This window comes from Carlito syrichta, unplaced genomic scaffold (genome assembly GCF_000164805.1).
Source record: "Carlito syrichta isolate Samal-C Ts95f unplaced genomic scaffold, Tarsius_syrichta-2.0.1 Scaffold308142, whole genome shotgun sequence".
Classification (NCBI taxonomy): domain Eukaryota; kingdom Metazoa; phylum Chordata; class Mammalia; order Primates; family Tarsiidae; genus Carlito; species Carlito syrichta.
In genome coordinates this window covers 800855-817079 of record NW_007252238.1, presented here as the reverse complement: position 1 = coordinate 817079, position 16225 = coordinate 800855, and the positions used below count along the sequence as shown (strand labels likewise).

Sequence of the window (16225 nt, the reverse complement as noted above, 5' to 3'; positions counted from 1 at the left end):
GTAATCCCGCGCCTTTGGGCGGCTGAGGTGAGTGAATTACCTGAGCCCACGGGTTCGAGACCTGCCTGGGCAGCGAGACCTCATCTCTTCAATAAATCAAAAAATCAGCCGGGCGTGGTAGCGCATGCCTGTAATTCCGGCCACTTGGAAGGCTGAGGCGAAAGGATAGCCGGAGCCCAGCAGGTCAAGGCTGCGGCGGCTGGGAGCGGCCACTGCACTCCAGTCTGGGCGACAGAGTGAGACTCCAACTCAAAAAAATAAAAATAAGATAAAAAGTAAAATAAATAAAAAATCATGCTACTGATTTTAGAGGCTCTTGGTATATCCAAAACACCAACCCCAAAATTTATTTCAATAACTTTGAAGATTTGGTTTTTTCACTCAAAGATGATGCTGTATTCCTTCTTACTACTAATTGAAAGGCAGACAGAAATGCCAAGGAAGGCAGAAAGAGCATTCAGAGGGAGCCGGGCTGCAAAGAGTCCACCAGAGCCCAGGAAAGCCAACCACAGGCAACTTATAACAAATACAGGTGAGAGATTCACCATGGTCGACTCCATCTTGTATTGTTTCTTTTTCCTCAATAGCTGGTAAGGAGTCAGTAAATTAAAACAAACTGTCCACAGGTTTGTTATATTAATTGTATACAACACCCCATTATGGTGGTCATTTCAGTCATGGTCCATAGAGTTTTCTGAGTTAATAGAAGTCACTTAGAATTGGCCACACTGAGATAATACCTTCCCCTTCAAGATTTCTGCTCATCTTCTTGGCTACCAAAGAAAATGTTTCACATCAGTCACTCCTGACAGTCTTAAAATTCTATTTCATTCAGGATAAACAATACTTTGGTTGGTTTGAAAAGATGTTTCTTAGACAGCCCAGCTACCTCCCACGCAGCAAGAGTTTCAAAGAGGGCTATAAAGAGAGTGACAGCTGCTTGAATTCAGAACTAGAAATTAAAATGAAAGCTATTAGAAGTGAAGGAAGAAAAACCCACCCCACTCCATAGGGAAACAAGCTTTAAAGAATTTTTCTCTCTTCTATAAATTCGAGTTACCTGCCATGAACTTATTTCCACCATAGAAGCAGCCATGTATTTTTTTTCCAAAAGTATGAAATAAGCTTTTCTTTCTTCTCCAGAGAAAGAGGGAAATGTTCATCCCACACAGAAGCACAGTTAAGATTACAGAGGAAGTTACAGAAGAAGCTGCCTTTTGCTTTGTCACCAACATTAAGGGGGCTGAGCCTCAAGGAAGGAATCTAGGGAGACGCCATCGCAGGGGAGGCCTGATTTACAGGCACACCACAGCTCAATCACAGCCCAGAACGTTCTGGCTGCCTTTTCCAACCCATTGATCTCACCACTGTAAAAGTGAGTTAAGAAATAATCCATCTACATACACTGTCACGGATTCAAGTTTGGTTTTAGATCTTAACTTTACAACACAGTAATTCCATGTCAAAGAATCATAATATTGTTCCAAGGAGACAGCAAGTGGCTCCAATCTCAAGAAGTTATTATCCAGAGCCCACCCATTATATGTTATGCAAAAAAAAAAAGATGAGAATGAAGAGAAGAAAGATGGCTGAGCTCAAGACAAAGACCTGCTTGTGTCCAGCTCCCTGGATTATTATAATTCTGTATCAAGATGATCAGATATGTCTACGAGGAAGCACCAATAGCTGTAGAATACCACTGAAAAATCCACGCCAACCATGGTTTTCCAGAGGTCCTTCTCACACTTCCAGTTTGTGTCCTGCTAATGCTGTGAAAAAGACAGGGAAGTTACAAGCCACTTAGGAAAGCATGTTTTCCTAAAGCAGTTTTCTAAAATTGCTCCCTTGGGAACTGAGATTAGAACACACAGCTGCCAGGAAAGTCAGCTATCCTTGAATTCTAGCAAAATGAGGTCTCTTACTGTAGTGGTGACCTCCCACCCTTTAAGGTGAGACTATGGATGAATGTGGACATATGTCTGTGAAGTAAAGTAGGAGGAAAATGAGCTCTAACTTGTTCGTGGTTATATGATTATTCTTTCTCTGAGAAAACGTAACATTTTGGTAATGATTTAATTTCTCTTTCCCCTGACTTTCCAGATATACTATTCATACCAATACGCAATTTTACACAATTTTTTTTTACTATTTTCCAAAGCAGTTACATATAAGAATATATATTGCACACACTAACAAAATGACACCTTTCCTTCCTTTTAGGTGGTCTAAATATTTTTTAATACATAGTATTTATTTTAAAATTGTGGGGTACAGTTAAGGGTTAGGTATACAAATATGCATTGTGCAGGTACCCTTGTTGATGAGGTATATGCCCCACCCCTCGTCCCCAGACAGATATTGACTACTGTTAATCCCACCTTCCTTCCCCTTCCTGTCCCCCCCAATAGTTTCCTACCACTGTCAATCCTTTCCTAAACTGCAAAAAAACTTTTAAAATCTCATGATGAAAACAAAGACATAAACACAATGATAGATTTTCTAAATATTTATAAACTGCAAAAAAAAACACCTCATGATGAAAATAAAGACATAAACACAATGATAGATTTCCCGATGAGCCTAGACTGTGGCTAATGACATCGTTTCGATTATCTGCCTTCATCTCCCCAGCTCATCATTTAAGAAGTCCCAACAATTATTTCAACATCTCTCCCAGTTATCTATTTTATTTTCCCTTCCTAGTGCTAATTCAATCCCACACCACCCTAAGCCTAAATTACTTAACTAGCCTTTTACCATGGCTTTCCTGATACCTAAAGGCTGATCAAGTCACATTAACTTTCCCTGTTATCTTCAATTCTTCTCCCTTGCTGAAAAATATTCAGTGGTTCCTCTTATCCTTGTAAACCCAAAGTACCTCTCCCCGGCTTCAAGAATACCACTCAACAACAGCCACTAGGGTTTGAGTGCTTACTGTGTGCCAGACGTAATGCCAAGGTCCCCAGATGCTATTATTATCCCGATGTTGTAGTTAATAAAATAGATTTAGAGAGTCCTTGAGTACAAAGTCAGAATACGTACTCCCTGCCAGGCTTCCATCCACCCATTCGTCCATCAGGCTGTCTCTCCTGACTGTGGCGGGTCCACCTATAATTCACAACCATCAACATGCCTCCTTCTAGTCACGTGGACCACCTCCTGCCCTCACACCTGGCTCTCGCTCTCTGCTGCTGTCATGCCTTCATCATGTGAGTCCCCTTACCTGAAACCCTTTCAACTGCCAAAATGGCTCAGTTCAAGAAACCACAAGCTTTCCCTACACACTCAGCCCCAGAGTTTCCTGCCTCAGAGCTCTCCCAGCTGTAGTTCAGCCCCGGCCACTTACTGCCATGCTGTTTCATGTGTTGTAGTGACAGACAGAATGAGAATAGAAAATTAACTCCTTGACCAGCACTCTCACTACTAGGTATCTACCCAAAGGAACAGAAGTCATTATAAAAAAAAAAAAAAAAAAAAAAGACACCTGCATCCGCAGGGTTCATCACAGCGCAATTCACAATTGCAAAGATGTGGAATCAATCCAAATGCCCATCATGATCAGTGGATAATGAAAATGTGGTACATATACGCCATGGAATATTATTCAGCTGCCAAAAAGAATGAAATAAAGTCTTCTGCAGCAACTTGGGTGGAGTTGGAGAGTATCATCGTAAGTGAACTAACTCAGGAACAGAAACCCAAATACCGCATGTTCTCATAAGTAGGAGCTACATGAAGGATCTGCAAAGGCACAGAGAATGGTATGATGGATGCTGAAGACTCAGGGCAGGGGGAGGGGAGAAGGGGTGGAGGGTCAAAAAAAGAATCACTTATCAGGTACAATTTGCACAGGCTGGGCTTTAAGTAAACCCACCAAATCTTAAAGCCCAAACCTCTTCAGCACTATACAATGCAACTATACAACCAAAAACTATTTATACCCCCTAAAGCTACTGACTTTTTTTTTTTGAGTTGGAGTCTCACTCCATAGCCCACGCTGGTGCGCAGTGGCACACTCATGGCCACCCCAGCGTCGACCTGCTGGGCTCCAGCAATCCTTCTGCCTCAGCCTTCCAAGCAGCTGGAACTACAGGTGAGCGCTACTATGCCCAGCTAATTTTTTTGACTTATTGTAGAGATGAGGTCTCACCAGTTGCCCGGGCTGTTCTCGAACCCGTGGGCTCTGGCAATCCACTCACCTTGGCCTCCCAAAGTGCTGGGATTACAGGCTGAGCCACTGAGCCACTGAACCCAGCCGCTATTGATATTTTTTTTTAAAGAAATTTTAAAAAAGAAAATCAACTCCTTGAAAGGAGAAGCTGTATGTGGCAGAATGTGGAACCGATAAAAGCTCTTCAACAGGCAGTATTCAGTATAATAAAAACCACTAGAGGCAGAAAAATTCCAAATAAATAACAGCATTCCACATTTTGGAGTTCCAAATTGGCATTTATAAAGTTATCTCACAGAGGCCTGTTTTCTAGTTTTCTTTTCTGTTGCTCATGCCTCAAAAGTGAGTCAGAGTATTTCAACCTACCTAAAGGGGCCAATTTAGATCATTAGCATGACTCTAATTAACATGCTACATTTAAACATGAGGTAATGATTTAAAGTTCTAATGTGCTACTATTCAGGCTGAAAGAACATCTCTGTATGACTTATTGGCCCTACTCTGATTTTAGAGACTGATCCAGATCAGGATATGTTCCTACTTAGGATATAAGGAGATGACCATGCTTCATTTATCCATCTTTCCCCTCAACAGTACTGAGTTTTTCACTTTTTGCTTATAAGGCTCTGTATCCTCACCATGGTATCTACCACGCTGTAGGACTACAATAACACATGCTCTACAAAATGTGCTGCAGTTAGCACATTCGTGATCCAAATGTTAAAATGCCAACCCAAGGATACCCAAGTAAGACCAACACAAAAATGATATCAAAGTCTGCCAATTGGCTTGCAAGATGATTTTGTTTTCAACTCACTATAAATCATATTTTCTAAGTTGCTTAAATAAGTAAGCTGCTATATCATGTTACAAAAGAAGATAGACACAGAATACTTAATTACACAAAAAGATACATATAAAAACCAGTTCTGTAAATGTCTAGTTCTGTCTAAAATTAGAGTTAGCATAAAGGATGAAAGAGATTCAGATGGTAATCCTCCCCCCCCCACCCCGACTCCCCAAACCTTAGCTTGAAATTGCTTCTGCCTTGAATGAAAAATATTACAGATCACTTTCATCTCATCTAGCATCATGAACTCTCCCTGTGTTTGGGGGAATTACAACCAACACTACAGCCCTCTTTATATAAGAGGTAGTGAGGATATAAATTTGGGGTGGGCAGGAGAAAACAAATATACAACAGACACAACTTCTTTAGAATTACCTGACTACAAGTTCTAAGGAAGTAAAAACACAGGGGATTAACTTGAGAATGAAATGAAAGCAAATCTTTGATTTTTAACCTTCCTTTTAGGACTTAGCAGCATACCTCGTATTTTGTTTTTTCATAACTGCCTTAGCCAAATCTACTCAGCTTTAAAGTTCATGAGATTATTCAGTGCTGCATGAACATAAACAACATGACTTGTACAAAATAATCAAAGATGAGGAGCTCAGAGATTTAATAGCTGCTCTAATTTAAGATAACTAGCCAGATACTACATTCATTTTGGTTCCTATTAATCATCGGTAAAGATCCTTAACTAAGTAACTAGATTTTAAAGTATTTTGCAAATAAGTTTAATATCATTCAACCATACATTACAAAAATAATAGTAATGAGTATGCCCAGGATGGCTGAGCGTGCCAATGCCAATTAAAGTGTTTAACAAAGCAAAGATACTAAGTTTCTTTAAACTGGTCATCTCTCCATTGGGGGTGGGAGCAAAGGTGAAGAAAAACAGAACAGAAAGCCTGTCTCACAGCAGACCCCTCTCCCGTTTCACCAGGCTGGACTCTCGGCCTCCAGTCCTGCCCTCCCACCCGGTCATGCTCACAGGCTTGCTGACTCTTCACAAATGGTTTTTTGATCTGGCCGACGTTGAATTGAAACCAATTCAGAGCGTGTTCCAAGACGGGCCGTCTGCTACATCGCACAGTTTCATGCTCTACTCAGTGTAGAAGAAGAAATAACATACCACAAACCACTTCATTCAAATACCAAATCTGTGACCAAACCCTGGGGCCAGAGAAGTTCTCCATCACCCCATCTATTCCTCGAATCTTGGCAGGTAGTCTATCAAACTTTTAAGCAAAAAATATTCATCCTGGGTTTTCCTAAGTCAAACTTAATTTACACCACAATGAGTAAAAAGGGCGAAGAAAGGAGATACATATTTTGCATATAAATTGTCTATCAGTCTCATAAAAAGTTGAAAATTTGGAAAAATAACCAAAGTTGTTTGATAATGCATATTTTAACCAAAACTAATATGGGAATTGACTTCACTACAGTCAATAAGAAAAAAACACCAGAAAAAAAAATTAAACTTTTTTGTTTTCTTTTTGAGTCAGAGTCTCACTCTGTTACCCAGCCTGGAGTGCAATGGCACACCCACAGCTACAGCAGCCTTCAGCTGCTGGGCTCAGGCAATCCTTCAAGTTTCAGCCTCCTGAGTAGCTAGGACTACAGGTACATGCCATCATGCCCAGCTAATGTTTTGATTTATAGTAGAGACGAGGTCTCGCCAAGTTGCCTATGCTGGTCTCGAATCCCTGGGCTCAGGCAACCCTCTCACCTCCGCCTCCCAAAATGCTAGGATTATAGGTGTGAGCCACTACGCTGGCGGATTAGATTGTTTGAAACCGTCAAGTAGTGTTGACAGTTAGATGATTCAGGTTACAAAGAAAAAAAAATAGAAAGAAAGAAAAAGAGAAAAAAAGTCCTAGAAACAAGAATATATCTTTTTTTGGAGGGAGTAAAGTTTTCAATATGCTAACTGACATCCAATAACATGAACAGCTTTTTAGTATTCTTTCTCTATATGCTTCCTTTCCAAAATTGTATTCACCATCTTTCTTCATTTATTTCTCAGTTTTTTTAGAACATGCAAAATATGAAAGCCTATGGCAATATACAGCCCCTACATTGTTCCCTCTAAAATAACTTTTTTCATACAACTTAAGTTTCACTAAAGCTTAGCTACAAGTAACTAAAGGGGGTGTGTGAGAATAATAGTTTTTAATTGCTTTATCTTATCTTATAACCTCTAAGATAAAATCAAGTCACTCAATGACCAAAGTCTTCAGTTTTCCTGAGTCTGACATCTTAAAAAAAAAAAAAAAAATCCAGGGCTACAATTAAGAATGAATATATTGCCGGGCTCGGTGGCTCAGCCTGTAATCCTGAGTCTTTGGGAGGCTGAGGTGAGCGGATTGCCTGAGCCCGCGGGTTCGAGACCTACCTGGGCAGGCGAGACCTCATCACTACAATAAAAAAAAAAATTAGCCGGGCGTGGTAGCATGCGCCAGTAATTCCAGCTCCTTGGAAGGCTGAGGTGGAAGGATCGCTGGAGCCCAGCAGGTCGAGGCTGCGGTGGCCAGAAGCGGCCACTGCACTCCAGTCTGGGCGACAGAGTGAGGCTCCGACTCAAAAAAAAAAAAAAAAAAAAAGAATGAATATATTTATAGAAAACTTCATAAAATACAAAATATAGGATGAAAACATCATATAAATAATGAACATAAAAACAGACTAAAGGAGTTGAGTATTTGACAATCTTTTTTTCCTTAAAATCAGATAATTTTAAGAATTATTTTGTACCTAAAAAAGAGAAATACTATGAACGTAGGCCATCTTGAGTAGTCCTATAATAGATATGCTAAATACACTACAGAAGCTTCTTACTTTCTAATAATCATTTAGCAAACCAATGATCAAAAGATTCATATTCTGCTAAGAACACCAAAAGAGTAGACTTGATTCTAAAACAAAATGTCCCTCTTTGGTCACGCCCTTTATGAAACATAGCCAATTCTATTTTCTTGAAGGGTCAAAGAATCAACTTAGAGATTCTATGTCTTCTTCATTTATTTTTCCCTGCCTACTTTCCAACATTTGCTTGTTTCACTATTTGCTAACACTCCCACCAGAGGACAAGTGAGATTTAAGGCGCAATTCAAACAGGTAAGTTTTACTCCTCATTAAAAACTCTGTTGAGGAAGAGTGAATGTGATAAAAAGAATTAAAAAGTTAGCTGGGATCAGAAGTTGAAACTAATGTTTACAAGGAAATTCTGGCCAGGCCACAGTGGTTCACACCTGCAATCCTAACACTTTGGGAGGTCAAGGCAGGAGAATTGCCTGAGGCCAGGAGTTCGAGACCAGCCTGGGCAACATAGCAAGACCTCGTCTCTATAGACCAATAAAAAATTCTAAAAAATAAAAAAAGGAAGTTCTGAAAGTCAGGTGAATTTTCATGATTCATACCCTTCCTCTGGAAATTAAGGATCTGATTGTGAAACTAATACTTGTACCATAAGTGCATACAATTTAAAAGAATCCCAGGCCTCCCTCAGTGTTATTACAGGAGGTATTCAGAGTCTTCTTAGAGATACCTCAGAGTCAGGTGAGTTGAAGACAGTTGTCACATGTTTGCATGAATCTCTGGATAGCTACTCCCTGGCAGCCATCTCACCCTTCCTCCTTCTGGCCACCATGTCACCCTTCCAAACCAAAGTGATTTCAGAAGCTCAAGAGGATAATAAATGAAAGATATAATTTTTAAAAGGAGGACTAAAAGAGGATGAAAGCTGAAAACTAATTTGAAATTTAGGAAATGTTCTCCATAAGGAGGAAGTCTCACAACAAGTCACAGTTGCAGACATGAATGCTAGCAAGGCAGGTTGTGAGAGCAGAAGTATCTTATTCCCCATACCAATAACCCACGTGATTGCAGACCAGTGATGGGCGGCCTGTCTTTGGGTCCTAGTCTTGTTCTATATGGATCGGTATCGAAAATTGAGATTCCCAGGCTCTTTTAAAAAGCAAGCAATGGGGCAACACTGAAACCATGTGGCCACAGGGCAACAGTTTGCTGGGACCCAGTCACTTGAATGGGGTATGAACACTCCCATTTCCGAGAGTCTCACTGCAGTCCGGTTCATGAAGCCTGGACCCAGTGAATAGGTCAATCTGCCACCCCTGCTCTAAGATGAAGTGTCCCACTTGATGAAAAAGTCAGGGAACCAGGGCAAGTAAGGTGCAGAAGCCATCAACCCCAGTGTGATGGAGAACGGTGCCTTTAATCTGGATGCATTTAACATGAGAATTTATCAGCTCCTCTCACAAAAGATCTGCTTTAATTTTAGTTCCTCTTGCATTTGTCTCAGGGTTATGTAACCTCACAGGAGGTCACACAAGTCTCCCAAAAAAGAAATTTAAGCTGTCTTTTAAAAATAAAAAAAGAACCATGCATAACAAAGACAAACACAAAACTGAAACTCGCATTCTCTCCCTGACAAGCATCACCCTCCCTGTTAATCTCAAAAATTATAATCTTAAGGGAAAAAGAAATTCAAACACAGACGATGGAAAGCCGTTTCCTGCCCTGAGGACATATGATATGCCATACTCTCAACATGCTGTCAAGCAGAAAAATATAATTAACATCTTACCATCTTCCAGCTCAAGACAAAGATTGTAGACAGCCACGGGTCTCTTCGTCCTCTGGCCCTGTCTCTTAGATTGCCTGGGTGGAGCATTTGGGGGTGATGCTGACAGGCAGGCGGGCTCAGGGAATGTGGTATCGGGCAGGGTCCGAAAAATCTGCCATCAAAGCATACAGGACACAAATTGTTTACCGTGAACAGAAACCCAAGTATTGCTACAGTAAACCAGCATCTAACAACATTTGATTTGGAGTTTATTCAAGACAGGCTAGAGCCAAAATTCCATTCCTTCAAATTTGGGAAATTTGCCTTTTATTTATTTATTTTTAACCAAAGATTTCAAAATAAAATCTCATTAGATTTAAGTAAAAGCAACACTGAATCACTGTATTTCAAATACTTCATTCCAAAACTAAACAAGTATAATTATCTTCACCAGGTGTGGACAGTACCACATCTCTTCATCCCCAAAGGAAGTAGCCAGAATAAAACATTAAAAACAAGCACTCCACTACATTTCACAGAAGGTTATATTTATGCCAAAATACTGGTCTCGATTTTTTTCTAACTACATAAACAGAAACATACGGCTGCAAATATTTTTTACACATTTAAAAATAGCTTGTGCTTATGAAATCACCTTTCTGGGTTCCCATTTATATTTTTCACAAAATGCTTTATAGATTTTATCCATTCATTTAATACCCTCCAACTTCTCTTAATCATTTCCCCTTCCACTTATGAAACCTGGAATATTAGCACCCTGATGTATCTACAGTGTCATTCCTATAACAGAAATAATAACGTTAATTAAAATTTGCTATTTCTTTGCTTAGCAACTTTTTTCTTTTGGGAACAGCAATTTGTGCCACAAAGAGAAGATCATACACAGGTGATTTATAATAGACCTTGCAGGGCCATGGAGACCTAAGTTCAGAGGCTTCCTTCCAACAACACTGGAGGCTATTCTGCCTCCAGTAAAGTTATAAAATCAAATATACTCAAGACCTCAACCTAACAGACAGTGGATCTCCAAAGGGCTGACGTCCTTCAGGCAGAAGCAGGAAGCAGGACGAAAGCTTTAAACAAAACACAAATGCAAAACTTGCCATCAAAGACACTGCATGAAGTCCCACTGTAAGTTTTGCATTTTTAATATTTAAATAAAAACAGGCACAAGAACTGTGACATGGGTGAGGGCATCACATGTGGATCATATTTAATAACTAACAACGATGCTGGAGTTTTATCTGCAGTCTAAAAGTTCTCACCTAAAAACTACTATACACCAATAAAAATAAGCAATTTCAAGGGAGCGTTTGCTTTATAGTACCATACTGCCCCCTCATGTGTAAATGGAATTTAAAAAACGATTTAAATGACTGTGGACAAATATTTGCTAGTGAAAATTTAACTTGCTGCTCCAACTGGTAACCTGCTAACGCCATATTTCCACAGAATCTGCATTCCAATAGGCCACTCTGGCAAATAGCAAACTACTTATCAGCCTAAAAAATCTTCTGCTGCCTAGACGATTGTCCATAGCTGGATTTACTGCTGTCTGTCTCTTTTCAAACTAAAGAAGCCTGTGTAACGGTGAGAACAAGAGAGCAGTGAGGCTAAGAAGAGTATGATAACAGTGAAGGAGAGAAGAACAGATGGGAAAGATAAAACTCCAAAAACAAGGCATCTGTGACCAACGTTTAAAATAGTTCCTCGACTTACCTATGCTTGATTTTTACAAATATGGCAGAGGCCTCTGGGATATTACCAGAATAGGAAACCAAACCATACACAGAGCTAGTATATCTAATGCGTAAATAAGCATGGAAAGTTCTAACCCCAGAGTTGGCACTGGAGAGATGATAACCTTCCAACCAAACCCTCCTGGCTGATCACACCAGAACGGTGCAAATGCTGAAAATAGCTTCACGTCCCCCTCCACTTTGAAGTGGGGGTGTTAGGGGAAGGGTGTGGGAAGTGAAATGCACAAGTAGCCTCAGTTTGTATAGCCAGACTACCAAGCAAAAGAGGACCCAGGAGTGAGACTCCATCCTGAGGGACTAATTTTAGTCCTTCCCAGCACCTTAGTCCAAGTCCCAGGGTTGGGTCCAAGTACAGTCAGACTCCAGAATATTTACAGCACTGTCTGCTTTACATCATGATATTTGAGAATGGGTACTAGACTTTGGGGTTGGTTTTGTTTTCTTTAGTTTACCCTTTAGAGCTCCCCAGGTGATTCTTTTGTATAGCCAAGGTTAAGAAACATGAATTTAAACAGCCATTCCACAGTTAGTCTATACAAGGTCAAAATCAAAACACCAGAAAAATTATTGCAGAAAAATTGGCACAGGATATACATAATCAATTCCTTGGACCTTCCCAAGTCCTAATTAAACATGAAATGTTTCAAAGATTCAAAATACCAACCACTTCCTCAATAAGCTCTATGTTGTACAGACTAAGTATCTAGAATATACAAATCTGAAATCCAAAACTTTTTGAGCACCAAGAAATTCATTGGAGCGTTCTGAATTTCAAATTTTGGAATTTGGGATGCTCAACTGGTAAATATCAGGCAAATACTTCAAAATTTCCCCAGAATTCAAAAACTGAAGCCCTTCTGGTCCCAAGCATTTCAGATAAGGGATACTCAGTCTGTATTAGCATTTCAAAGAGCTAAACTATCACCCAGATTAGTACAGGTACCAAATCACAGATGCTAATTTTAGGCAGCACCAACCTGTCATTCATTCATTCATTCATTCATTTGGAGTCAGAGTCTTACTCTGTCACCCAGGCTGAAATACAGTGAAACGCTCACAGCTACCAAAACCTCAACCTCGACCTGCTGGGCTCAGGAGATCCTTCCTCCTCGGTCTTCCAAGTAGCTCGAACTATAGGCATGTGCCACCATGCCTGATTAATTTTTTCGATTTATTGCAGAGACAAGATTTCGCCAAGTTGCCCAGGATGGTCTCGAGACCCCAGACTTAGGCCATCCTTTTGCCTCCGTCTCCCAAAGTGCTGGGATTACTGATGTGAGCCACCAGGCCCAGTCAACCTGGCTTTTAAATCTTAACCAGATATGGAAGCTTAGATATATTTCTTAAAGCAGTGTGTACCTCAGTTTCTCCTATGTATAATAAAGGCCATAACTACATCTCCAGTTATTACAGGGATTAAGTGAGACAATGTTTATAAAGTGTTCAGTACAGTACCTGGCACACAGTATCCAGAAATAAATGGTACTACTTGTAACATGATCACTTACAGTACATAATAATAAAAGTGAACTCAGATCCTCATTATTCTGATCAACCACCATTTTGAGAGGGCAATGATTTCTGCACGTCTTGAATGTTCCCCATAATCACTCTGAGCCAAGTGAGTTATTCTAAACTGTTCTGGAAAAGGAGACCAAGCAATGGGCTAAAGGAAAATAACAAATAGAACCCCTTTTCAAAATTCCCAAGCCACCCCAAATCAAATAATTGTTCTGTGCCTTTATTTCATTCTGGCTGAAATTTTGTATTTAAATGACTTCCTGTTTCATTTGGTACATTTAACATTTAATAAGCACCTGCCAAGTGGCAGGCTTTCTCGGGAGCACTTTAATATTCTCAACAACCTTTGAGGTAGGCCTGCTCCCCAAATTTGATGAATAAGAAAAGCTCAAAAATTAAATAATTTGCCTAAGTCTCCACAGTTTAAAAAGGGTAGAGCTAGCATCGAATTCTTGACGTTCATTCTAAATTTCCTGCTGCAAACAATAAAAATATTATAGAACAAATAAAACAAAATTTAATTCTTGGGGGGGTAGAAATCACCAGCTAATACTGTGATATCTGTTTAGAAAGAGTAAAACTTGGAAATAGCTACATAAACTCTCCATTGCCCTCCTAGGCATTCTGAGAGTGAATGCCCTCCTAGACATCCTGAAAGTGAATTGACTTGACTTGAATCTACCTTGGTTTCCAATGCACAGTTTTAAAGCCTTCCACTGCCTCAGTTTCAGTGTCTTTTTTTTTTTAAGCTATGAAGCTATGCTCTTACGGTCCCTCTAAAATGCCAGGAATGACTTTAAAGGATATTCTTTTTGATCTATAAGAAGAGGAAATAGTGAAACTATTTTCTTTAAATTTTGACCTGTTTTTGGCAATCTGATTCTAGAAGTTAAAATTTAGCTTATCTTGTTCTACATTGCCAAGATGTGTGTCATCTCCAAATATAGCACTGTTTTCCAGTTCTAGAAAAACTGCATGGATGCAAATTCCTCTTATTGCCCAGGTCTCTTTCCAGAATCTTCCCGCTCCCCTAACTTCTCTAGAATCATACCTCACACTGTCTTTGCTCTAGGACAACTGAGAATCTTCTCCAACACTGAGAATTAAGAGATCCAGTCTATCCAAAACTTAATTTTTTTTCCCCAGGGTAAAGATTTCCTCATGGCACCTAAGTATTTACCACACAAGAAAAACTCAAATCTGACAATCCAATGATGAAAAACAAAACTCCACACGTAGGTGTGTCAGGTAAGGAACTTCTTGCTTACTCAGGTCTCCTAAGAGTGCCAGCACAAACAGAAGTCTGGCGCTCCTGTTCAGAGTCACAGATTCCTCAGAGTCACAGATTCCTCAGATGCCTCAAAAGGATGTTTGTGTCTGTGGACTTGGCCATAAATATTAAACCCCTCCCCAAGGGCTTCTCGCTCTGCTAACCAGGGGTCACAGGTGGAAATTACTGTACCACTTCTGCCAGAAATACTTGGCAAGTAACAGGAAATAAGGATGCTCTCTGAAAATTTTGCTTTTGCATCCAACTCAAACCTGCATCACTTGATTCAGCCGAATTAATAAATACCATGGGTAAAGGAAATTAAGGGAGATGAAATGTGATATCTACTTATTGGTATTCGTTCACAGTCCCTAGCTCATAACTTCCACAGCTCTTGTTATAATTTTGGGGTGCTTTAGGCCTCAAAAAACAGAATCTCTCTCTCTCCTCAAGGCAGGAATCTTCTCCAACATTTCTGTCTTGGAGTTGGCCATAAAGAAAATCTCTGCCCTGCCTTGTCTGGCTGTGAGCCATAAGAACGCCCATTTCAGAAGGGGTGCTGCCCCATACCCTGGAGAAAAGAATGTTATGTAGAGAGGCCCAGAAGAAGCTTCACAAAAAGGACTTGGTGGGTTTCCCCACTTGATCCCATTCGTATTAGATCATACCCTTTTGTACAACTACATTTCGACATGGTTGTCAATCATGCCTATCCAACGGAGCCTCCATAAAAGGCCCAAGAAGACAGTGTTTAGAGTTAGTAAACATGCAGAGGTTCCTGGGTGATAGTGCCCCCGGGGGAGGGCATGAAAGCTCCACCCCCTCCCCCACGCCTCCCCTTCTGTGTCTCTTCATCTGGTATCCTTGGAACATCCTTTATAATAAAGCAGTAAAAGTGTTTCCCTGAGTTTTGTAAGCCACTCTAGCAAATTAATCAAACCAGAGCGGCTTGTGGGAACCCCAACTTGAAGCCAGTCAGTCAGGGGTTCTGGAGGCCTGGACTTGTGACTGCTATCTGAAGCAGGGATCAGTCTTGGGGACTAAGCCCGCAATCTGTGAGATCCAATGCAATCTCCAGGTGGACAGGGATCGACTGGATAGGAGACCATCCAGCGGGAATCTGCTGCAGAACTGATTGTTTGCCTGGTGTGTGGGGAGAAAACCCCCTCCCTACCCCCCTGCACATTTGGTCACAGGAGTCTTCCATGTGGACTGCTGTTGTGGTGTGAGAGTAGAGGGAAAAAACAATTCATATTCATGTTTTTTCCCCTCATGAAGTAATGCTTTTTCAAGAAGATGTTTCTACAGAAGAGTTCATCAATCTTAATTAAGACAGAAGGATTATGATTATATGATAGGAAGATATCCTATCAATCAGATATATCTATACCATATCAGATATTTTTTGATAGGAAGCTATCCTAGCTTCCTATCTTAGACAGAAAGGCCAAGAAGAATCTCAGAGATGAGCCACGCTAGATTTCCCACTTCAGTTTATTAGTACTAGGTCATAACCTTTTTGTACAATTACATTTCAACATGGCTGTCAATCATATCTACCCAATCAAGGCCTTGCAGATGCAGGCCTTACTCCCAGACCAGGGCCTCAGGACCAACTGCTATATCCTATCTTGCTGCCTCTCACCCTTTCTCTCCAACAAGCTACGCTCTTTGCATGTACTTCCTTCCTCTTCTGGGAAGTACTACATGATAAGAAGACAGAAATATCCAATACATATGTATACTCTTATCATCTCAAATAATATCAGTTGCAACTCTGGGCACTTGCCAGATGTTTGACATTATGCCAAGTGTCTGACTTACAAAGATTTGTACCAGCTTTCCACACTCCTGTGTGCATGTCTTGGTCACTGTGTTCCACTGCCTCCAACATTACCTGGCCATACTCAGCCCCATTCACATTATGTCCTCTTTGGTGATGTCTTATTTTATATAACTGCATCTCCCCATAAGCAGACAGAGATATTTCCAGAAGATAGCTGGAAATCAATCATACTCTCCAAATAAACTTTTAACATAGAAAGGG

At 40.4% G+C, this 16225-nt stretch overlaps 1 protein-coding gene across 3 annotated transcripts in view; it reads right to left on the bottom strand.

The window, feature by feature from the left end:
* Positions 1-16225, bottom strand: part of ARHGAP10 (Rho GTPase activating protein 10) — a 345093-nt gene that overhangs the window by 51628 nt on the left and 277240 nt on the right. For all 3 annotated transcript variants that reach the window (XM_008065053.2, XM_008065054.2, XM_008065055.2), the window contains exon 19: positions 9628-9778. In XM_008065053.2, the coding sequence (XP_008063244.1) occupies positions 9628-9778 (151 nt within the window). The remainder of the gene's footprint in view (positions 1-9627; positions 9779-16225) is intronic.